This window comes from Agelaius phoeniceus, chromosome 6 (genome assembly GCF_051311805.1).
Source record: "Agelaius phoeniceus isolate bAgePho1 chromosome 6, bAgePho1.hap1, whole genome shotgun sequence".
NCBI classification, from domain to species: Eukaryota; Metazoa; Chordata; class Aves; order Passeriformes; family Icteridae; genus Agelaius; species Agelaius phoeniceus.
Window position 1 is genome coordinate 2,221,900 of NC_135270.1, and position 25,039 is coordinate 2,246,938.

The following is a 25,039-nucleotide window of genomic DNA, read 5'->3' on the forward strand; positions in this document are numbered from 1 at the left end:
TGTGACCTGTTCTGCCTTTTCTCAGACGCTCTGCTGATGAGCAGATGCTTTTGGTGTGGGAGTGTACCTGGACAGATTGATCTACTGAGAAACTGCACGTGGAGTTTTTCTTCTGTTTATTGGAGACTTTTCCCCCTGCATGTCAAAATTCCTTGCCTTGTAGCTTTGTGGTTAAAATTCACGGGCTGCTTCCCTCCAGCCTGCTGCTTTTTGCTTAGGAAAGGTGGGAGCAGCTGTTGGAAGAGGGGGTCTCTTGGGCAGGTGAGGGCTGTGCCTCTGCTCCCTGTGGTGAGGGGCTGCAGGAGGCTGGAGCAGCTCTGGGTGTGTGGTCAGGCTCCAAACATGATGTCAGGAGGAGTTCCAAAGCTCAGATGTGAATCACAGGCTGCCAGGGACCGATGGGTATTGGTTTCTCTGGGTCTGCATTGAAGGCACTTGAGTCAGTAATTCATGTTCAGACTCAGGTGTTTATTATTTCTTATCAGTAAAACAGTCTCACTACAGTGAGTTCAGCAGCTTTTCATTAGAAGGCACAAAATGGCCAACAGTCTCTTGTTACAAGGGTTTTTAAGTCTAAACGACCCAATTAAGAACTGACACCTGGATTATTTTCCCTTTTAACCCAATAACTGATCCCAAAGAGCTGCAATGGGGATTTTTCTGCCCCATTACAAAATGCCACCCAAACCCATGGAGAAGAAAGTGAAGAACAGCCTGCCTCTACCCTACAGCCTCCATCTTGCTTCATATTTATTTCTATATTCTAAAATCCCAAACTCTGAGTTTTCCACCCTGTGATATTTCACACTTCTAACCAACTACACACCCATAATCCCAGTGCTATCAATCAATTTTGGGAGCCTTCTCCATGGCCTCAGGTCAAATGCAGTGTTCTCTTGTGGGTCTTTGCCTTTCAGCACACAAAGTTTAAAATTCTCAGCATCCAGGATTCCAACAGATGGGCATGCTGAGGACTCAGTGGTAGGAGGGTGACCTCAAAAAACACAGCAGGGTAAAATCCCTTCTTTGCACCAGAGAGTGGTGAGATGCATCTGCGTGTGAGAGGAAGCCACAGGGCTTTTTTCTGGAAGTGCAGAGTACTTGCAAATAGTGTTAGGGAGCCATTAGAACCAAACAGTATCAATATATTGGGCAGGTGGGAAGTATTCTGACTTAGGTATTCCTTAAGTACTGAGGGCAAAGGGAACTACCCTGCTTAACTTCAAAGATCTTCCTGTGATTCCTATGGAGCATTCCATAATAAAGGCTTGTAGTTTCATCTTTTATGAAACTTGTAGGGTTCATATTTTATGAAAAATCCTTTCTTTAGGATTTTTTCTCCTGAGAAGCTGAGAGGCCTCAGGAACAAAATGCAAACAATGGTTATCTGCTGCTGTGGAATGCAACAGGTGCATCTGGGATTGGTCTCATGTGGTTGTTTCTAATTCATGGCCAATCACAGCCCAGCTGGCTCAGACTCTCTGTCCAAGACACAAGCTTTTGTTATCATTCTTTCTTATTCTATTCTTAGCCAGCTTTCTGATGAAATCCTTTCTTCTACTCTTTTAGTATAGTTTTTATATAATATATATCATAAAATAATAAATCAGCCTCCTGAAACATGGAGTCAGATCCTCGTCTCTTCCCTCATCCTCAGACCCCTGTGAACACGGTCACAAAGGCTCTGATGTTACTTGCAGCACTGAGCCCATGGATGCTGGGCTGCATCTTGAGATCATCCTGGGGACATTTGGAGTCCTGGTGCTGCTGAGCTGAAATCTCCCTACCACTGAGTGCAAGTGTGCTGGGAGCCTCCAGTGGCAGCAAACTGCTGCTAGGGAAGATGAAGAACCTCTTTTTCAGTTTTGTACCAGCTTGTGCTGTGACACTGAGCTCCAGCAGTGGACTGCTGTTGTGAAGGGAAGTAGATGGTTTCCTTTCTGGGGCTGTTTTTGGTTCAGTCATTCCCCACAGGGATAGTGAGTATCTTCTCAATGACTTCTTCAGGAAACCACACCACGGTTTTCCTCTGTCATTGCGAAACTGCGCTTTGAGATCTGAGACACTCGTGATTGTTGAAGTTATGAATTGCATTTCTTTTCAGAATAAATCCCTGCCTGCCTTGAGCACGGCTGCCTCTTGCCTGGGGGAACCAGAGCTGATGGGGCTTGTGGAAAGAGGTCCTGACTCTGGGTGCTGACCTACTTTAGCAGTGACCTTGATTTGCTCAGAGGTGTTTGTGTACTCGTGATCAGCTTTGCTGCATGATTAAGCTGGTCACGTGCCATCTCACTTTTTTTTAAGGGACTAACAGTAAGATTTATTTTTGCTGTCTCATTAGCCTTGTTTCAGGGGATCAGAGGAAGAGGAAATGCAAGGAAGGGGAATCCCAAGGAGTCCCAAAGTACTGTAGAGACAAACTGTCGTGGATGCAGTGACAAAATACCGTTTGATTCTCCTCTGTAGGAGAATTCAATCAGGAAGTAGACTCCATGGCATTTTTTTCAAGTAGGTCCTTAGAGTACTTTGGCAACAAGTTTGGCATCATAAATGGAAGATTTGAACTTGGCTTAAATATATGGGTAACTTTTGTGGTCCTCCTCAGAGAGAATTTCTTTTAGGCATTGAACATCCAGCAAATGGAGGCTGAAAAGACAGAAAATATTCAATTTCCTAGGATTTTAAGAAAGCCTTGTGAAAAAACATTTCTCTGAACTGTTCACTATTTAGTGGGGCATGCTGATTTTTGCTCTGATCATTGAGTTGACATCTTCTTAACTTTAAAACTCATTTCAAGAGACATGCATAGTTCTTAACTCCTGTGATGCTAAAATGTAGGACTGTGATTGTTAGGACTGGGTGAGCATTTGGGACAGGGTAGAGAAAGGGCTGACTGAAAATTAAATTGAGAATTCTGATCTTTATGTATTTTTTTCTGCTCAAATGGTCAAGACACTTAAAATAGCTGCTTTGAAACTATCAAATATAGACAGGTATAAAATAGCACAGCTGAAGGGATACTTGATTTAAATTTTTTTTCTATAAAACTGATATGAAATTTTTGTTTGAGATGGACAGCAGTTTGGTTTTTGCATTAGTGCAGGGTGACTTGTGCAGTGTTCTGGTTCTGAAGCTAAAATGCTGACTGTTGCAGGCATTCTTAAAGAGAGAGGACTGGGGTAAACTTACAAACCCTTTTCCCTCCACCCCCTTTTTTCTTTGTTCATTCCAGCTCATCCCAGCCTTCTGCCTCAGGTCATCATAGGTGGTCCATGAAGTTTCCTAATGCAGTAAAATGTGAGTTCAGCCTGCACCCTCACGTAGAGAGGTGTTCAGAAACACACTAAGTTTAGCTATAACTAATTTCTGCACATCGACTGAGAGAAGAGGATGGGTTGGGTCTGAACCTAGCACAGATGAATAGCCAGTGACTGGTTTTACTGGTAAATTGAGATGCAGCAACCTCATCCACCACAGAAACACCACTGAGTCTGTAGCTGTTGGGCTGCTGGGGCTAAGAGAGACAGCTGGGAAAATAGGGAGACAGTAGGGCCTGATCTACAAACAGCTATGGGTGTGAATGAAAGCCTTGCAAAACAAATGTGGTTATGGATTCAATGGCATTTCATAATTTGACTTAAATTTGTACTGATTTGGCTTTGGTCAGTTCTGGTGCCAGCTGGCCTCTTAATGTGCCTCTAGCAGTATGTGCACACATTCTCAGGAATGGAAAAGGGGTTGGGTTATTTATTTGGGAAAGGAGCACAGAGGAGTTGTTGGGTGAGATGGACAATGAGCCCTCAGCAACCCTTTGGATGCTGTGCTGCTGGGGCAGCAGTGATCCTCCCTTCAGTATTGGTGGTACCAAGACAATGACTTGCCTGACCTTACAGTGCCAGGAGCAGAAATTTAGATAATTTAACCTTGTGAAATTCTGAATTTGCTGTTCTGGCAGAGCTGAAGAAAATGATAACAAGCAGCTTTAGATTTTTTTTGGCTAATAGCTTCTATCATGTCTACATGCATGCTTCAGCAGAATTGGTTACAGTGTGATCATGTTGACAGGATGTTTGGCTTGTAAACTCCTGAGAGTGCCATGGGAGCTGCTTGTTCTGTGTACTTGGGCAGTTCTACTGCTGTCACAGGCTGGAAAGGCAGTCAGGATGTTCACAGGTGCATCAGTCAGAAAACTGTGTGTCCTTGAAGGAGGAAAATGTCAAACAGTTTCTAAATCTCCCTCAGTAAGTGTTGCTGAAAAACTTGTTTTGTGACAGCAGTGTGGAAGGGAAGGGCATCCGTGTGTTTGTAGTATAGTTGGGAGACACATCTGAGGGCTTGAGTTGCAGTGTGGGATGTGCATTTTGTATAAAACCTGAAGCCTGCACGTGTTTAACCCCTGTCCTTCGAAGATGCTAACTGCTGTTACAGTGGCAAACAAAACAGTGAGCCAAGCCCAAAGTTAGGACCACCCTTGGAGTAAGGCAGTCAGGACTGAAGGGTAAGTCTGTCCTTTGCTCTGTGACAGCAATTTCACTCATTCTGGCAGCAGATGTGCTCATGATTGTCATCCTGTGATCACTGTGAGCAGAGGGGGTTTGTGCAAAGACCAGAGCATGGTAAAAGGGCCAAAAAGGAGGTGGTGCCAGAGATTCCTTCTGCCCAAAGCTTGGTCCATTGGAGAGGCACATCCCAACAGCTAACCCTTTGGATGGATGGATAAAGCTTCTACACTTTGTAAGGAAATGAGTATTTGATCCCTGAGCTGGAAACATCCATTGCTTTTATAAACTGTGACTAAACTAATTGTTTTTAAGGTGTTTTTTAAGCTTGCTGGTTTTTCCTCCCATTCAGGTTTTTGAAAGTATTTGACCAACAGAACATGAGGCATGGAAGAGTTCTAAGGTTATCAGCTGCTTTGGGCTGAGCATCATCATCTTTGCCCAAGTGGATTTAGGCTTCCAAGACAGGCCTTCAGGTAAAACCTCTTCTCTTTCACAGCTGATGCTATTTAGCAGGGAACTTTTCACAGGGTTTCTTCCAACAGTGTAATTATTTGCAGTCTAGAGGATTAAATAGTGAAGATTTGAATTAGTTGCAGTCTAGAGGATTAAAAAGCCAATTAGATTAATTTCTACCTTTAACTAGACTTCTGTGACCACCGTCGGGTTTTAATATTTTTATTTGTGGAGTCTGCTGTGCAGAGGTGTTTATTTCTATGGAAATGTTCTGAATTCAGTGGAAATTGAAGTTTAAAAGTTTGTGAGCTCTTATATGACCTTCAAATGCAGAGACACATTAAAACAAGTGTTCCCTGTCAGAAATATTCCTGTTAGGAAGAAGCAATTGGCTGGCCAGGTAACATAAGAGTAAGCCAAGATTATTCTGACAAATCTTTAAAGACAATTGTGTTACATAATGTGTTTTGAGAATGGTCATGGTCTGTGTGCAATACTCCATACAGCAGTAACTGGAAAAGGAGAAATTACCTGCTATTTTTACAGCAAGAGGGAAAAATAGAAACTGAATATTGCAGTTTTTTAAGAATGCTAAGTTTGAGATAACTTTTTTGGTTAAGAATATGTAAGTGTCTGCTTATATTAATGCAGTGGTTTTGGTTGGGGGGTTGTTTTTTATTTCTTCCCTAATGTTAGACAGTCCAATGGCAGACCAAAGGATGGACATATCTTCTACAATTAGTGACTTTATGTCACCAGACCCTGCTGACTTGATCTCCAGTTCCCTTAGCACTTCAGGAATGGACTGTAATAGGAAAAGAAAGGGAAGCTCAACTGATTATCAGTAAGTTGGATTTCTCTTGATTTAGCACTGCTAAAAGGAGGTGGTAACACAACAATACAGTGGGGAAGACTATAGAAATATTTATAGCAGTTTTTAAATAACCTCTGCTTTACAACCTGCTTTAAAGGTTTTAATAGAGAAGAGAGCTACTGTGCACTAAGAGCCAAGTTCATTATTTAATAATAATAATAATAATAATAATAATAATAATAATAATAATAATAATAAAGCTGTCATCTCAGTGCAGCTAGAATTGAAGGCTATCAAATGGGGTAAAGCTGAGAAGAAAAACTTCTGGCTGGTGGGGGAATGGAATTAGTACTGATGAAATGTACTGTGTGAAGGTTGATTATATATTGACCATTTACATAGGAGGTACAATGTCTGACTAACAGAAGGGGAAGATAATAAATTTATTGAAAAGTGGAAGCAAAACTAGGAGTAGTTCCTTCTCTTCACCTATTTTTTGCCTATTTAGTCACTTCCTATCAGTGTGCTGCCAGCCTTTACCTGATGAAGCTATTTTGGTCTCTCATTTGAATATGAATCTGAATAGTCTCTGGTTTGAGCTATTAGAGCTGTCTTTCTTTTAATCAACTGGCTTAATCCTGTAGTGGTTCTCAGCTGTAGCAGGAAATCCCACCACCTCTGCTGCAGAGCAGTGAAGGGCACGGCAGAGTTTGCCAAGCCCCCAGACCGGTTCCTGCACTGGGAGCAGCAAGGGCAACCTACTTACTGCAAGTGCCTGTGCAAGCCTGCTCTGCATTGTAACTTCACAAAGTGTGGCTGCAGGGGAACTTGTGAGTGGCCACATCCATTATTCATTCATTCAGCCACAGAGTCCATTTTTATGTAACTTAGCACAGACTTTATTGCTGAGGGCCTTTGGATTGTTGGCAGCTCTGTTTACGAGGAGGAGCAGAATTTTTAATCCATGCCGAGCATCACAATTAAGAATTAGATTCTTTTTAGGAGAACTTAGGCACAAAATATTTAAATACCTCTCTGAACTGCCTTTAGTCTCCCTGAAAAGCACATGTGTCCCTTTACTCGAATTGAGTACTACAAAATTGAGTGAACAGCCTCAATCCTACCAACTTCCTCTTCTCTAGAAAGGATTTCTCCTTTTTTATTCCTCTGGGTAGGAAGCATTACTCAAGCCCTCTTTTCCAAAAGACAGCTTGTTCTTGTAAGGTATAATTCTGCCCTTTAGGTTTTGTCTGCATTTTTTAAAATGTGTGAAAACTGTTTCCTTGAATCCTTAGTAAAATAACTTTACTTATTTTGTAGTCATACACTACATACCACTACTTATCACATAGTTCATTTTGTGTTGCAAAGTAAATGGTGGATACTAAATATTCCTCTTGGAAAGCAGAACTTAAGGGAGGCTGCCTTGACCTCTCCTTATACGTGTATGTATGGGCAAATGTTCAGAAATGCTTCTGTTCAACTTCTGCTACCTGTTAATGGTTTTATTACATCAATTATCCAAGTGCCCAGTTGGATGCTTCCTGTACCAGTGAAGCCAGGGAATAAGGGAGGCAGAACCAGTGGTTTAGGGTGGTTCTTTGATCACCTCTGGAATACAAGCAAGAGGAGTCATCAGCTGCAATTTCAGCTCTCCACAACAGCTTTTTAGTTCTTTCTGCTGCAACTGCTCCAGGAAAATCCCTGCCCAACTTACTGCTGTCACTTGAACAGCACTTCACAAATGCTGTTGTCCAAAGCTTCATGAACAGGACTATGAACAGTAAATTTTGCTTGGGGTTCATGCTTTCAATTGAAATATTACATGATGAGAAAATAAACTACCCTGTTGCATTAATAACTTACCTTGTGCCTCTTCTAGATTTGGCTTTCTGGGGCTTCTTACACACAAACATCCCAGAGCTAAAGGTGGTGTCACAAGGGCTGTTAAATTGTGAGCATCAGCAGTCAGTGGCTAAGACAATAGCTCAGGTGTGCAGGCTGGGAGATGAAGAAAACATTTTGCATTGTTATTAATATTATTTTAAAACTAATCACAAAGATAATTTATATAAGAGTGCAGTGAGTAATACTACACTAAAATGAATAATACTGCACTAAAATGAAAGGCTACCATGTTTATTGTTAAGAGGGCTCGTGTCCAGTGTTGAACAGGAATAACAGGCATGTCATGGGCTGAGATGAGAAGACTTTTTCATAAGGCTTTTATAAAACATAGCCTCTTATCATGGTAAAGCTCAGTGCTATTTCAGGTCACTTTAGATTCTTGAAGTGATGCCAGCAGTTGGTTTGCATGTAGAAATTCTGTTTAATTTCCTTGTGATATCATAAAGTCTGTATAAAGTTCAGCTTGGGACTTTAGACTAAAGCAAAATGTGCATCTATCCTGCTGGGCAAGAGTCAGAAACTGAGAAACTTGGGATACTTTATTTTTATTTTTATGTTTTATTTCTGGCCTTAGAGTCCTCTGAAATCCCATTTATCTAACCACAAGGACAACACGCATAAAGCACAGATCTTTCCTTTCTGAAGATGAAACAATATCTCAATGATTTGCATAACATAATTTAGGTTAGTTATTTTATTAGTTTTTCACATTAAGTGTAATGAACTATGCTCTCTTTTCTTAAAAAGCAGAATTATTCTTTCAGAAAGTAGATTAATTTGAACGAGCTTGTTTCTTTAGAAAACACTCTCTGCTATTGTCCTGTTTTCATTGTGCTTTTCATTTCAAGTAGAATCTGAATTAGCTTGAGAATTTCAGCAGAAAATGTAAGACATTGTTCTTATTTCCTATATATGGTGTACTTTATTTTTCTTTCTTTTCAGACTCGATGGCTTTCCTTTTGAGTAAGTATAAATATTTTAGTAATTGGTTTCACTTGAAAAAGATGCCCAGTGGTTTTTTTCCCCTGCCTTTTGCTTCCATAGACCTAAAATTCACAGGTAGAAATTAAACCAGAATGAGCAGGCCTAGGAATGTCCATGTGAGCACAGTTGTACAGATTGATGTAAACCAAAACATTCTCTTCCTAGTTATCTTGTCTAAAAAAAGGTGTGTAGTCATGAGCATTTAGCTCTTTCTACCAAGTGCAGCTATGAAAACTTTTATACTCTCCTCTCCTGCTTAGTTGTGCACATGTGGCTACAATATTGAATGTAATGAGGGGGATTGTTTCTATTTTTCATGCCTTTCTCCTTCTTTCTTTTCTTCATGTTGAAACAAAAGCAAACCATGTGTCTACCCTGAAAGTTGTACTAATCTCCAGTGTGACTGGTTAGTTTCACACAGACTTTTATTCTCTCCTTGCATTTGGCCATCTCCAGTGGTGTGTTAATTTAGGTTATTACCATTTTCTACCCCAAAATCAACTACTATAAGGCAAACTGAGCTATAGAACATGAAGGCATCTGCACATGGTTGGGTTTTTTCCCCCTCCTGTAGTTAACTGAAAAACATTTTTGTAACAGATGATATCTTTGAACTGCAGCATGTTTTACTGTCAAACACATCAAACTGTGCCATTTAGTGAGTTCTGAAGGAGACACAACTAATTTAAGAAAATGTTTTAATGTTACAAAACCACACAGCTTCCTTAGTCCTTCCAGGTTGTTGTTTTTATACTCCTATTTTTGTGTTTGTGATTTGGAGGTGGCAGGAATACTTGATTCTGACTTTGTGGTGGTTGGATAACAGTTCTGCAAGTCCTGCTGAATTTGTGATGTGTTGCTTTGTTCTGTTTCTGCAGGGAAGGTATGGATACAGATAAAGATGACCAACATGGAAGGTACTGTTGATACAGTCAATGAAATCTCAGTTCCACAGTTCTGACACAGGATCCTGACTGTGGATGCCTGTTCTCAGTGTCACTGTGGTCCCAAATTATTGCTTTGTTGGCATGAAGCAATAATCTAAATAACCTTAGTTTAAACAACATGGAGCAGACAAGCTAAAACACCCCCAGGTCTGAGGTGCAATGCTACAGATCCTGATCTTTGCTGTAGAAAGGTTGAATAAGCATTCAAATTCTAAAAAAACCTGATGTTAATGAGGATCAGTAGGATGTGAGATGCAGTAAAAGAGTTGGGTTGAGTTCTTTCAACACTGTAACTTTGTGATGTCATTTCTCAACAGATTGGAGTATGCAGACCAACAAGGCAGGATAAAAAATGCAAGGTAATGCTCTAAACAAATATATTTAAAAGAATTGTCTCTTTCTTTTTGCCATGTATGAATTATTTCTGCATGTTTCTTCTGCAAATATCTTTTTCTAGCTTTGACCTTCCCTTATTTTTACATATGTTTGCACTGTTGACATTTTTCATTAAGTTTGCATAGGGTGAAACAACTAATTTGGTGAGTAACTTGGTTTTAGTCACCTCATTGCCGTTGAAATTGAAGCCAGAAATGTTTCTGGTAATGTTACATTCTTCATCATTCTTCTTTCAGACTCCATAGTGGGTTGTGAAAGTGTTAGCAGTGAATCTTAATATGGGAAAATATAAACCTGACCAACACTGGGTGTGTTTTCTGGCAAACCACAAGCTTGTGCTGCAACCTTTCCCGTTGCTTATAACTGTTCTTTACTCAAATAATTCACAACAAATATCTGCAGAGTGTCTGCTATCCTTTCCATGAGGATAACAGAGTGGCTCCCTCACCCTGAGGAGCTTGCTTTGGGCCTTGCTCCTTGTGCTTCATGTACATCAAATATCTGAAGAGTGTTTTGCAGAGATAAACAAAACTGCAACTTTTGTGAAAGTTGTAAAGCCGGTATGTTTATGACAACACTGGACACATGTGGAGATTGCTCTCCTTAAAAGACATGTGTACTTCTGGGAACTTCAGGTCCCTTTTTATCCCCCTCTCAAATACATATGCATACCATTTCACAATAGGTTCATACATATTCATTTTCACAAATTTCATGTGACGTTTCCTGCTAGTTCTTCTTTATCAGAAAGAACTCCTAGGTCAGGCTGACCTGCTCTCACAGCAGTCTCTGTCTCTCTCTATCACCCTCTGTCTCTCCCCCTCCCCTTATCTCTGTCTTTCACTGAAGCAGTTTCTCTGAGCCCAGGCTTTTTGCAGCTAGACTACACAGCAAGCTGCATACTTAAAGATGTACATTCTACCTAAATCAAAATGGATTTCTACCCTGCAAAATTTCTACTCTGCCTCAAGAGTCTCTACTATCCTTTCCACGAGGATAACAGGGTGGCTCCCTCGCCCTGAGGAGGGTTGCTTTGGGCATTGCTCCTTGTGTTTCACATGCATCAAACATCTGCAGAGTGTCTGCTGTCCTGTCCATGAGGATAACAGGGTGGCTCCCTCGCCCTGAGGAGGGTTGCTTTGGGCATTGCTCCTTGTGTTTCACATGCATCAAACATCTGCAGAGTGTCTGCTGTCCTGTCCACGAGGATAACAGGGTGGCTCCCTTTGGGCATTGCTCCTTGTGTTTCACATGCATCAAACATCTGCAGAGTGTCTGCTGTCCTGTCCATGAGGATAACAGGGTGGCTCCCTCACCCTGAGGAGGGTTGCTTTGGGCATTGCTCCTTGTGTTTCACATACATCAAACATCTGCAGAGTGCCTGCTGTCCTGTCCATGAGGATAACAGGGTGGCTCCCTCACCCTGAGGAGGTTGCTTTGGTCATTGTCCCATGTGTTTGACGTGCCCTGCTGTGTGTGTGTGCGCAGGGAGGCTCACAGCCAGATTGAGAAGCGGCGCAGGGATAAGATGAACAGCTTCATCGACGAGCTGGCCTCGCTGGTGCCCACGTGCAACGCCATGTCCCGCAAGCTGGACAAGCTCACCGTGCTCAGGATGGCTGTCCAGCACATGAAAACTCTTCGTGGTGAGTTCCCTGGGGCTGCAGGGCCATTCCAAGTGGCATTTCCCCAAAGCCACGCTGCTTTTCCTCTCCCTTTTTTCCCCGAAGGAGTAAGTTAATTTGTCACATTCACATTCTCCAGAAAAATCCCTTTGCCCAGGATTTTTCTCCTGGGAAGCTGAGAAGCCTCAGAGAAAAAGGAAAACAGTAAATGTCTCATTTGCTTCTCCTCTGTTTTGCTCATGTGAAATGTGTTTGGAGATTGTTGACCACAGGTGATTGTTTGATTGGATTCTGGTGTGAGTTGTTTTGACTCTGGGCAATGAGTGCCAAGCTGTGTCGGGGCTCTGGGAAGTCCTTTCTGTATTCTTTAGTTTAGTATTCTTTAATAGAATATAGTATCACAAAATAATAAATTAGCCTTCTGGGAATATGGAGTCAGATCCATCATTCCTCCCTGCCACGAGGGTCCCCACAAATACAATATTAATTCATTTTGGGAGGATTCCTCCCTTCTCTTAGCATCTGATGCTCAGTTTTCATTCACAGCTTCCTAGTTCATGGTCCAGTAAATACCCTGACGTGACTGGGGGAACCTGGGGATGAGAAAAGGATAATTTTCCATCCATTTATCACTACTGCCAGACTCCACTGCACCAAGGCAGCTGGGGCATGTGGGGAGAGGGAACAAAGGGCTTAAGGGCAGTGCACAGTTGATTGTGGTGCACTATGAGCACTGCTCTAAGCAGGCAATGTACCAGGTTGTTGGATAGAGAGGTTAGATTTTAGGTATGGTATTCCCACAGGACTTGTAAGGTTTTCTGTTTGTACCTTTAGGTCTGTGTGAAAAAATAGAGAGTACTTTGAAAACTTAATTTTGGTCTTTTTGACCAGTTTCTGTTGCAAACACTTGAAGGGAAACACACAGGTTTGGAAGAGTTGAGGTTGTGAGAAATCACTGTGTGTTCCTAAAGCTTCACATGACTGAATCAGTGCCTGAGTACAATTGGTGCTGATGTTCAAAGCTTTAAGCCTTCAAGAAATGCATTACTGAGAAGAAAAAAGGGTAAAGAATGGTAAAGAAGACCCTGGTGATTGTTGTCATTTCTAGGAGAGCTGTGCCTTCAGTCATATTTATTTAGCCTCACAGTTTTGGAAGGCTTAGCTTTCCTGCCACTGTCATTTGATGAGGTTAATACTTTATAACACTTCAGTGGTTACTAATTTGACTCTCCTCTGCCTTTATGAAGAGAACAGAATGAGAAGAATTACTCCTTAATAAATAGCTGCCTCATTTGTTGCCAATTTTGGGGTTTTGGCATTGTAAGATGATGTCATTGTAATGCTGGGTTTTATCTTTGGCTTGGAATGAGAGAATTGATTTGTAAATTCCTCAGTGATGATTTGTTTACATAACCTTGTCATGTTTTTCTGAGTTATAAGGTGAAGAAATAGTTTGAATGTTTTTATTCTTTAATATCTTATTGTTATAATTTCTACTTCTGAGACCAGGCCATAAATCAAGGACAGCCTTTGGGTTCACAACTATGTCAAGGAATACTTTTATATCTCAGAGGCATTTAATTTGCATTTCTAATGCAGTACTTGTGTCTTGGCAAAAAAAAGCTTCATCCTTTTTTAAGTTAATACCAACAGAGCTCATGTTGATAGTAAAACCAAAACAAGTTCATTTTGAAGAACTCCTGCAATGAACAGCAGCCTAAGAAGGAGCCAAAGGAAGATTGCTCATTTAAGTGTATAGTGTTGGTGATGTGGGAATTGTTTGTTTGTTTCCTTTAGGTGCTACAAACCCATATACAGAAGCAAACTACAAGCCTGCTTTTCTATCAGATGATGAATTAAAACACCTTATTCTCAGGGTATGTTCCAACTTTTAATTAATTAAGAGATACAAATATCTGTGACTATAGCTCTCCCAAAGCCCACCACCAGTATTTTTCTGCCTTGTCTGTCAGCTTAAAAATGTTTTGATTATGGAGGATAATTAAGAAATCTGGAGCCTACTTACAGAGTCAGTGTGTTTAATGATGACTAGCATTTCTTAATTTAAGCAGGAAGGTTGAAGAGGGCGATTTAGGTGGGGACCATTGGAATCTTCGGTTATTACATGTACAAACCACATGAATAGTTTTCTTGTGGGCTTGCTGCCCTGGGTTACCTTGCCATGATTTTCAGTGTACAATGATACAATGAACACCTTTTTATTGAGGTTACTGATGTAACATGACTTAGTGTGTTTGGCTGCCTGCTGTTACACTGCTTTTATAGTGTGGGGAGCTCCTCTCTTCTCTCATTAGTCAGTAGTTAAGCTTTTCTAGTGGCTGTGTAATTGTTGAAGCACTGCAGTGTCCAGGTGCAGCATATGTAGAATTTAATTTCTGCAGCATTGTGACTCTGAAGATACATAATTGGGGCCTATTCCTGCATGCCTGTGTGTGACTAAAAGACAGTACTTTGCAAATAGGAATTGCTTGACTCTAGGCACAGAAATAAATATCCAGGTTATGGTTGGTTTCTAAAAGAGGAGCTTTTTTAAGTACAGTTAAAATAACATTTTAATTTGAAGGCATTATTAAACATAATCATAATATTATTGGACAAGACCTGGGTTCTTTCTTCTCCTAAAAGTTATTTTACATTCTGGGCACAATGCCCAGAATCGTGCCAAAAAATGTTTGCAGATGCAAAAAACCCCTTCATTGTAATTCACATTTTTTCCTGTTGACTCAGTTACTTCTAAATGTTAAGACAGCTCTCCTAGTGTAGAAATTCTACTGTACACAAAGTGCTTTTAAAGGTTATAACGAGGCAATGTGGATGTATAACTTGGGATTTCACTTCCCCCCCCAATTAGGCAGCAGATGGATTCCTTTTTGTTGTGGGCTGTGACAGAGGAAAGATACTGTTTGTTTCAGAATCTGTCTTCAAGATCCTCAACTACAGTCAGGTATTCCTTTCCATTTTAAGTACATTAGGTCTTAAAAGATTTGAGAGCTTTTTGATGGTTGTGCCTTTATCTGGGGGGGTAGGGAAGAGTCTCTCTTGAAAGGTGAGAGGTGCTGCAAGGAGAGAGAGCTTTTCTCTGCCATGTCATTAGAGAAGATTCTTTCTGGTTTCCATTCAAAGCAAGAGGTGAAAAGGAACTAAATTTAATTCACTGATTGAGGCATTCTGCCCAAGGATTTACCCTCAGGCTTGCAAAAGCATTACCTAATTGGGAGTGCAAGCAAATATTGAAACATCAGTCTGGGGTTTTTCCAGCAGCATCACATGGATTTTTCAGCTTAGTTTTCTTTCTACCTGTTCTGGTTTTGCTTGCATACTTACTGATGGAAACTGGAAAGCAGTTATATCAAAGCCAGGTTTTTAATATATGCTCAACATAAGGCTTAAGTTGGACCATGTATTGTGTAAATAATCTTAATTCTTTCTGTCATCTGCACTCCTCATCAAATCTAAACCTGTATTAGCTTCAAAAGTTTTCCTCAGACAGCATTTAGTTAGGTATATACTAAATTCATATGTAAATAATGAAAGATAACATTTGCAATTAGGATTTTTTTTCATTCAAATGTGTGGTAGAAGTAAGACTTGAGTAGAAACCAGAATATGCAGTGGGGGGGAATTGAGCATGCCAATTCTGCAAAACTCTTACTGAAAATGTGACAGGAATTGCTGTGTAATGTAGTCATAACTTCAATACACAGAGAAAACCTTCCATCAAATCATTTAGCACTAAAATAGTTTGTTTGGAAGGGACCCCTGAAAGGTCATCCAGTCCAAACCCCCTGCAATGAGGCTGGATCTGGATGTTTGGTACTCCTTGGTTACACCTATGTGTAAAAGGATTGTTCATACTGGATGCTAAAATGAAGAAAACATGCTGAGCCATTATTTTACTTTTTGACTGAATGTTCAATCTCTACAGAATGATTTGATTGGTCAAAGTTTATTTGATTATCTCCATCCTAAAGACATTGCCAAAGTGAAGGAGCAGCTCTCTTCTTCTGACACCGCGCCACGAGAAAGACTTATAGATGCAAAAAGTGAGTGTTCCCAGCTTTGGGCACAATGTCACCCAGAGTCACTGCTGCTGGGGCTTTGCCTCATGTCACGAGTGGGGATGTGGGGGGATGCTGCCTGGATTGTCTCATGCCAAGCAAGTTGTAGCTGAAAGACAGCAAGAAACAAAAAAAGGAAAAACAAAGTGTGAAACAAGTTCCTGGAAGCTGTTGGGTTTGGCATGCACTGTGGCACAGAGGCATTACTGGAACTGGCTTCACCTGGGAGGTGTCCTCTCTCTTCCAGGCATCAAACCTTTAACTTTTTCCATTTCTTCTAATCCATCATTCTAAATGGTCAGAATACACTCAGTATTATCTTGGTAGTCCTTAGCTGTCAGCCAAGATAGAGGATTCATTTTATTTATCTACTTATTTATTGCTTACTGCCATCAGTGACCCAGCCTTTCTCTCAGAAGGTTTTTAACTTTGGAATAATTTCCTGCCATGTCTCTTAGCTCTGTTCCATTCTGGTATTTTCAAGTAGTTCTGAATCTCTGCTGCTCTTGGGGTGAGTGGGTGTTTAATTCCCTCTCATAACAGGAGTCTGCACTGCTTAAGTGGAAGGTGGTATCTTACAACTGCAGATTTCCAGGCCATTAAGTCTCATGCTTGTCAGGAGCAGAAATCTCCTGGATCTCAGCTCACAGAAGCCACCAGCTCAACTTCAGAAACTGAAGTTGGGGGAGATCATTTGAGGGCAGGGAGCCTGGAGGCTTCAGCAGAATCAGCTGAAGTTTTTTTCTGGCTCCTGGTTTCATTGGTTGTCAAGCATGAATATCCAGTGCTGCCTCCTGGTTTTTTGTTGGCTTTTTTTGTGGTTTTTTTTTTTTTGTATGGCTCTGACAAAGTTAGGGAAAAAATAAATACTATGAATTACAGTCTTCCCATCTGCTATGATAGACGGATTGGTAGAGTTTCAAGAACTCATACTGGTGAAGAGTATGAGGATGTATGCATGTATTTATTTTTGTCTTGGCATGAGTAACTCAGCACAGCTTGTACTCACACCATGGTGCAGCAGTGTGGAGGCCATGTGGTGCAGGGCAGCCTGACCTCCTGGAGATCACCTCACTCCAGTGGAATTGTAAGGGAGGCACACTTTCCACTAGAATACTGGAATTACGTTAAAAGCCCACAAGGCCTGAGAAGTTTTTGTTCATGTTGACAGCTGCTTGATTTTACATATCCCCCTGCAGTCATGGTTGGAGTGGATGGCAGGCTGTGGAAAAGCTGCTGTGTGATTTAAATCCTCCAGCAGCCCTTGGAGCACTGGCCTTGCTGATACCTTGCTCCTGATGCATGCCATGGAAGCATTCCATGTCTTCCCAGAGCCCTGGTGGTACCAGCACTCTGCTGGTGGCTCAGACTGGTGTGTTTTGGTTGGTTTTCCCACAGAAAAGAATCCCCTGTGAGAATCTGATAAAGGTCAGGATTTATTGTTAGGGCATGTCCATGTGCAATTATTTCTGCAAGGCAAGAGAGACTTCTGAGACATAACTGGAGGTCTTGGGGATTTGCAGTTCCTGTGTGGGTCCCTGCTACCTTTTCTCCTCCATCTCTCCCTGGAGTGTCATTTGGACTCTTCTGCTCCATATGCACACACTTTCTGGGAGGGTGTTGTGATAGAAAAGTGCCAGGCTGAAGGGTCAGGAGCCTCCTGAGTGACTGTGTATGGAATTCTGAGTAATCTCAGAATAATAATAGAGTAATCTCTCTGTTTTTAAGCAGTGCAGACAAATGGCAGTGTTTATCACAGGACTTGTGTGGATTTGTCCAATCTCTTGCTGATCTCTGTACTGAGAACCCCATGTTCTCCAGCCTCAGTGCTCTAACAGCAGAAACCAGAGTCAGAAGTTGCAGTGTTGGTATTGATGCCTTAAGGAGCTGGAGCAGAGGCAAGACAGAGTTATTGGGAATAAAGTGGATATTTGTTGAAGAGCCTTCAAAGGCCACACCCTGGCAGTACCCAGATGGCTTTAAGATGGAAGCAAAGGAGGGCTTGGTCACAAGAGCTCACATTTTTACTAGTTTTGGTCCATTAGCATATTGGAGCTAATTGTCCAACCACAGCTCCAGCCCATGCAGTCCCATCCTTCTTGTGTTTTCTCTCTTCAGTCCACGCTGTTTATGCTCTTGGGCCTGAGATCTGGATTGGCTGTCCTTGGGTCCCCAGCTAGAGAAGGAATTGCTGTGTCTACCTACTCTGTGAAGAGAGCTTACCATCCCCTGACATGAAACCCAGACCCACACCTTACTATCCCCTTATACGAAAACTCACACCTTACTACCCCTTATATGAAACCCACACCAAAGCAGCACAAAATCGAAAAGAAAGAAAAACCAAAAAGCTAAAACCCGAGGTATCAGTATGATCAGCTGGGTCCTGCACAGTCACACACATCAAAACCTCAGAAGCAGGAGAGGCAAGGCCCGGTGGGGTTGAAGCACTGTGGGGTGGGTTTGGGGTGGTTCCCTCTGACCCTGCCTCCCTCACTCGCAGCCGGACTCCCGGTCAAGACAGACATCACGCCCGGGCCCTCACGCCTCTGCTCCGGGGCACGGCGCTCCTTCTTCTGCAGGATGAAGTGCAACAGGCCCTCTGTCAAGGTAGAAGACAAGGATTTCCCTTCAACCTGCTCAAAGAAGAAAGGTAGGCATCATGCTTTTGTTGCCAAGGCTGTCAGGATCTTTTTTAATGCTGCCCGTTGGCAGTGGTTGCATTTTTTTACATTTGTCAATGTTTCTTAGTAAGATCCTGAGCTATGTCTTGGTCTGTCACTTCTTCAAACTCCCTCTCGCCCCCCTCCAGTATCTCTTACACACCCGTTTTAGCATTTAAAGCCAAATTCTCCACTCTGCTTTCTTGAAACTTTCTCAGGCAGTGTGTGCCAGCAGCTCTGGGGGGTTATTGCATCATCCTCAGACATTGGTCAGATCACATTCACCCTTGACCACCTGGCCAATGTCTCCAGTAAAGGGGAGCTGTTCCTTGTTCTCTGCCCAGGAATGTGTGGATGGATATCCACCTCAAAAAAATGAGTGTAATTCTAAGTTCATCTGTGGGTTTGGTACATTGTGACTACTGGAAACGTGGTGTTTCTGCACCTTTTAGCATTAGCAGTGTTGGTAATATTTTCTCCTCTGCAGGCTATTATTCTAGGCATGTTGGAATATATATTTAGCCCAAATGTGAAGGTTTCTTCTTTGAGAACTGTGAATGATACATTTGGTTTAGTTAAAGTGAAAAGACAAGCAGCAAGAGAGCAGAGGCAATATCTACTAATTTCTTCATACGTTCCTTTGGGTTATTTGCCTCTTTTGCTGAAATAATAAAATGTGATGCAATTTCTGCTCAAAATTACCAAAAGCAACCTTGGTCTGAACTATGTGATGTTTCTCCTAAACAGTGGTTTTGCCAAGATAAATTGTTTATTGGATTATCTCAGATTAGCTGCATTTCAGCAGGAGTGCTGAAAAAGCCCTTGGAATCACAGAGTCGTTAAGGTTGGAAAAGGTTTCCAAGATCATTGAGTCCCAGGCTTTGAGCAAACATCCCCCTGTCAGCCAGGCTGTGGCACCGAGTGCTCTGTCACTCCTTGAGCACCTCCAGGGATGGGGACTCCAGCACCTCCCTGGGCAGCCCCTTCCCATGCTGGACAATCCTTTCTGTGCAGCAATTCCTGCTGATGTCCCACCTGAACCTCCCCTGATGCAGCTGGAGGCCGTGTCCTCTCATCCTGTCACGGCTGCCCGGGAGGAGAGGCCGATCCCCACCTGGCTGCACCCTCCTGTCAGGCAGCTCTAGAGAGTGATAAAGGCACCCCTGAGCCTCCTTTGCTCCAGGCTGAGCACCCCCAGCCCCGCCTTAGAGAAGAGAATCCCACATTTCCTGCATGAGAGAGGGGGTGCATTATTAGCAGAATTGAGGTGAAGTTCTCCAAAGCTGTACACACGACCTAACTGCTTTCTTGGGTTTTGTTGGTTTGGTTTTTTTTGTTTGTTTGTTTTTTGGATTTTTTTTGTTTTGTTTTGTTTTCTTTTCACAGCAGATCGCAAAAGCTTTTGCACTATTCATAGCACAGGCTACTTAAAAAGCTGGCCTCCAACAAAGATGGGCCTGGATGAAGACAACGAGCCCGATAACGAGGGCTGTAACCTGAGCTGCCTTGTGGCCATCGGGAGGCTCCATCCCCACGTGGTGCCGCAGCCGGCCAACGGCGAGATCCGGGTGAAGCCCACCGAGTACGTGTCCCGGCACGCCATCGACGGCAAGTTCGTCTTTGTAGATCAGAGGTGAGGATCCCCCTAACAGCTTCCACCCCAGCTCCCTGCCCAGCGCCACCTCAGCCTCAGCTTGCCTGGCAGCGCTCTGTGGATACCGTCGGGAAAAGGAGTTGCTGCCCTTTTGAGCTTTTTTTACTGGGTTGGCTTTGAGATGGAGCTCAGAGCTGTTGCTATTGTTATAAATGAGAAGCTTGACTAGGCCAATATTCCAGCAGCAATCAATTTATTAATGAGGATGGTCAAGTATGAGCAATACAGCGCTGGGTACAGCAGGGGAAGTTTTCCCTCCAACTGCACACCCATAGCTGAGGCTTACAGGTATTTATAGGGGTACTCATCAGCTTTGTCAGCAGTTTCTATTCCCAATTTTTACATCACAATTCCATACACTATTGTGATTTAGTTTTTCTCAGGATGTATCCCAAAAGGAGTATCCCCAGATGGTGCTGGTCTGGTTTCTGAAAGAAGAAAGACAAATCCCATCTGGTGGAGTCCAGCTCCCCAGATGTGGGTCCACCTTTTGATTGCAAGCACTATAGATCTCATAACAGTGATGTCCAGCTTCCCTTGGTCAAAACCATAAATCCTTGAGGTGATGTTCATCTTCCTTTGTCAAGCTGCTTTTCTCTGTTTTGTTAAGGCCTGAGATAAGCATGCTTCCTTTATATATATTCCAAAGCTATAGTTTCAAGGATACCAGCAATATTCTAAAATTATACTTCAAAAGGTTATTATTGCAGAACTCTTTAACTACAAGCAAAGAGCAACATCCTTAACGCTTTAATTCAAATGCTCCTAAATCAACTAAGGTTAATTGTGAACAAAGGATAGGTTCAAAGGCCTTTTTCCATGCTTTACTTTCTCTGTTATTATTAGAATTCATCTTTATAACTGTCCCATGGTCTGTTTCCACACATATCACAGTCACAAATACACACATTGCCTGCATGTACCTGACACCAAACACAGCTTTGTATTTCACATGAATACTGTTGGGAAAAGGAATTACTGCCCTTTTGAGCTTTCTTTACTGGGTTGGCTTTGAGGTGGAGCTCAGAGCTGTTACTATGCATTAATTCAGCGTGGCTGATGAAATTTTTTAAAAAACCCCCCAAACTTCCAAAAATGTGGCAGAATAACGCCAGGATCTTTTCTGCCAATTCATTAGGGGGTATGTATTCTGTATGTGTGTAATCTTCAGAAGAAAATGGTTTGAAACTGGACCCTAATTGCTCCCTCTGTTACATGAAACCTCTTGCAAACACCAGGCTGTTGAGAGGCTGCAGAGCTGGGTTAGGCTTTGCTAGCATGCACACTTACATAACTGTTTACTAGGACACTTTCTGCTGGATTAATGCTTCTCTCTGGGACCCTTTGTGTTTGTAAGAAGGAAAGCTTTTCATAAGGGTTATCTCCTGGAAACGGTTTGAGAACTTGTGCCCGTGTGGCATCTGCTTTCAAACATCAATTTATTATCTAAAAGGGTAATTCTTCCCTTTTCCAAAAGAAAGGCCTTGGATTTTCTTCAGTAGCAGGTACATATGACCTGAATCTTCCTTGAAAATTGCTGGATGGTGGAGGGAAAAGTAGGAGGTTGAAGGATGTTAATGGAGAGGTTATGCTGGGTTGGTTGGAGAGGGATGCTTGGTTGCCTTCCTTGTCAAGAGGGATTGAGACTGCCCAGATGAGCCTGCTCCAGTTTCCCTCCCCGTGGCTTTGCCTCAGCTGCTTGAGACACAGAAAAGCCCAAACTCTAAACTCTGACAGAATCTGCCTGCTGGAATTGGGTTCAGGGGAGACTCAGCTGATCTTTAGTGCCCTTTGAGAGGAAGCAGAGGATAGTCATGGGAGGAATTCAAGTGCAGAGAATATTTATTTTTTTATATTATTTATCTGTTTTGGAGTGGTTGGGTTTGTGGGTTTTGGTTAGGTTGGGTTGTTTGGGTTTTTTTATTTGATAGAAAGCTTATGAAAATAGCAACTCCTGAGTGCTCAGAGCTGGTGCTCACTCTGGGAGCTGTGGGAGCATTCAGAGCTTCCTGTTGCTCAGAAAATGCCATTCTGTCTTGTTTATAGACAAGTTTTATTTTCAAAAGATCAGGCTCATTCCCCTGATGTGTAGTTTGAAGGCATTTTTAAAATAATGAGACTCAGAAAATATTGACCCATTGGATTTAAGCACATATGCTTTTACTGAATTGCTTTCCAGCTGTTGTTTACATCCTTGGGATGTCTATGCTACTTCAAAGAACTCTTTGAAAGGGAATTTATTTAGAGGAAAGCCTCATCTGTAGGCCTGAAGCTGACATCCAGTGATCCTTGCTTTTCCTGGAGAATATTTAGGCACCTGTAAAAGTTGAAAACAATTTATTTCCAAGTCAGGTTGTTTTGTTCATATAGACTTGCACTGTTCATTTATCATCTGTCCAAGGAACTCAAGGAAGAAACACTTCCTGAACTCCATGTGGCCTTTTCTGTCTCCATGGATTTCATGGTCCCTGGGGAAGCACAGCAATGGATTAGGTACCAATTAGCTGGGCTGCCTCAGCCAGGGAGCTCCTGAACAGTTCTCTGTTGGAATGAACAGCTACACTGAGCAGAGTTTTAAAGAGAATCATCTCTTACTTATTCAGGACTTCTGATGGGTCTGCATGCTGGATTTGAGAGTAAAATTAAGTTTATTATCTATGCAGATGTTATCAGATACAGCTTCAGGATTCAGAGCTGCCTTGTTAAGTGGGAGAAGCAAGCTGAGGAGAAAAGTAAATACAGGATGATATTCCAGAAGGACACAAAAAATTTCCTTCCTTGCATCATAGAACATGGTCAGCTACTGAATGCACCCAGTCTGTTGGTGGCTGTAATTTGGTGCAGATTCTCCTTTCCTTGACAAATTCCCTGTAGCTGCTCATGCTGGTTGTTCCCCCTCTGTGTGGGGTGTCCCACCACAGCAGTGCTGCTGAAAGCCTTGGTTGTTAAAGTTCTTGGAAATACACTGGAATGAGCTTGACTGGCTTCCCAGCTCTTCCATTTTAAAGACTGGCTTGGTTTTGCTGCTTTGTGCTTCTCTCAGAGATTGCTTTGATGAGTTTTGAGTGGCCAGGCATGAGGCTCACCCTGCAGAAGTCAGTTTGAATTCTTGTTTTCTTCTCCAAGGCTGAGGGTGTTGGTCTCCCGGTCAAGGAGGGCTTGAGGTGTCCTCAAGCAGTGCTGAAATCTCTTGTGTTTGGGAACACACAAAAATGCCCCACATTGAAATACTGTGGATTTGGTGCTTCAGCTTTTTTCCCCTCTGTTCTTACTCATAATTGTTAATATGTACTAATTTCTGCATTTTATATTGTTTCATTTGGGCTCTTTTGAGATTGCAGACGAGATGTTAATCTACCTGGGTTTGTTCCTTATTGCTCTCCATGTTTAATTTGAATTGGAATGGTTTGGAATTGTGACACTTACTTCAGCTTCTTCAAGGAATCTTCACTTCTCCCTCAGTAATTTCCTTCTAAGAAACACAGATTTTTTTTTTCTACGAAAATTCTTCTAGAGAATTCTTCTAAAGAATTCTAAGAATTTTCCTCTAAGAAATGTACAAAATCCAAGTCAAGTTTGGTGTGGTGTTGTTCTGTCCCACCCTGGAGTTCTCCAAGCCTTTGATGTTGTTGTGCAGGGGCACTTTGTGCAGAAAGCTTTGTGTTATCTTGTGGCTGCTACAAGGCAGCTTTTTTCAGGCTTAAATTCCAAAATTACAGCAAATCTTCAAAGCTATTTAGAAAGACTTACATCCCCTCTGGTGATGGTAGGTCAAATGTAATACCTGAGGGCTCTGGGTGTTAGGTACTTTTTTAATTACCTGAGAATTAAAAATAGTATTAAGGATTTTTTTTTTCCTTCTAAGCCGAAAATTCCTTTCTGCATTACTTGAGCCTTTCCCAGCCTCAGTGTGAGCTTTAGGAATCTCTGACTAATACTTCAACTTGAAAAGATTTTTATTTTTTTTTTTTTAATTTTCTTCCTCCCCCTCCCTTCCCCAGGGCAACAGCCATCCTGGCATACTTACCCCAGGAACTTCTAGGTACTTCGTGTTATGAATATTTCCATCAAGATGATATAGCACATCTTGCAGAATGTCACAGACAAGGTATGGCTCTTAATAATTCAGGAAAGAAATTTTGCTCAAAATATTGGGAACGGTTGTTGCGTATTAAGGAAACCAAATACTTGAAAAGATTTGGGTATTGCTGTTTGCAAATGCTTTAGTCAAGAGCACTGTGCTGTGTGTGCCAAACACTGGGATTACCTCAGACTTGCATGGATTTGTAGGGAATATTTGAGCTTCAGGGTGGGTGAGGGGGATGAGGGAGGAATAGCATTTTTCTTGAGGGATGTGGGGAGGAATTAACTGGGTTTTCCCTGAGAAGGGCCCTATTTATGTTGTGGTGCCTGCTTGACACTAATGACTTGCTTTCTGCCTGTCTTCAGTTTTGCAGACAAGAGAAAAAATTACAACTAACTGCTACAAGTTTAAAATAAAAGATGGCTCTTTTATTACGTTGCGGAGTCGCTGGTTCAGTTTCATGAACCCTTGGACCAAAGAAGTAGAATACATTGTCTCCACAAACACAGTGGTTTCGTAAGTGCTTTTCCCCCAGCAGGTGCCTGGGAATGCCCATTGCTCTGCCCTTTTCTCATATGAGATTTGACCTAAATATGTGCACACCTTCTGTATGGCAATAGCTGTCTTCTCCAGACAACACCCCAGGGAGTTAAAACAACCCCAGGTTTAGTTTAAAAATTGCAGTAATTTAATTTCTGGTCGTTGAAGCTTGCAGAAAATAGAAATATGTTCTTTCTTTGGGAAAAGCTGAGATTTGGTCTTTGTAGGAACTTAAGGGGCGTGCATTTCTTTGCTTTGGCAGGTATTTCCCCCCTCTTTTCCTTTCTCTTGAGGTGCCTTCTCAGCAGAATAGTTCCTGCAGAGGAGTTCTGTGCTGAGAGAGGCTGTTGGGGTCTGGCACTGCACACTTGGGGGTGGAAGAGGGTGGTT

General features: G+C 42.1%; 1 protein-coding gene across 10 annotated transcripts in view; it reads left to right on the forward strand.

The window, feature by feature from the left end:
- Positions 1-25,039, forward strand: part of BMAL1 (basic helix-loop-helix ARNT like 1) — a 51,220-nt gene that overhangs the window by 21,009 nt on the left and 5,172 nt on the right. For 3 of the 10 annotated variants that reach the window (XM_077179486.1, XM_054634533.2, XM_077179484.1), the window contains exons 2-14: positions 4,852-4,975; positions 5,652-5,799; positions 8,620-8,640; positions 9,540-9,578; positions 9,926-9,967; positions 11,493-11,650; positions 13,427-13,506; positions 14,502-14,594; positions 15,576-15,693; positions 18,212-18,361; positions 19,758-20,004; positions 24,027-24,133; positions 24,475-24,625. In XM_077179486.1, the coding sequence (XP_077035601.1) occupies positions 5,660-5,799; positions 8,620-8,640; positions 9,540-9,578; positions 9,926-9,967; positions 11,493-11,650; positions 13,427-13,506; positions 14,502-14,594; positions 15,576-15,693; positions 18,212-18,361; positions 19,758-20,004; positions 24,027-24,133; positions 24,475-24,625 (1,346 nt within the window). In that variant the 5' untranslated portion in view covers positions 4,852-4,975; positions 5,652-5,659. Of the gene's footprint in view, positions 1-4,851; positions 4,976-5,651; positions 5,800-8,275; positions 8,362-8,619; positions 8,641-9,539; positions 9,579-9,925; positions 9,968-11,492; positions 11,651-13,426; positions 13,507-14,501; positions 14,595-15,575; positions 15,694-18,211; positions 18,362-19,757; positions 20,005-24,026; positions 24,134-24,474; positions 24,626-25,039 lie in introns of those variants that run through there. The other 7 variants (XM_077179487.1, XM_077179483.1, XM_077179488.1 and 4 more) reach the window with 5 other exon arrangements.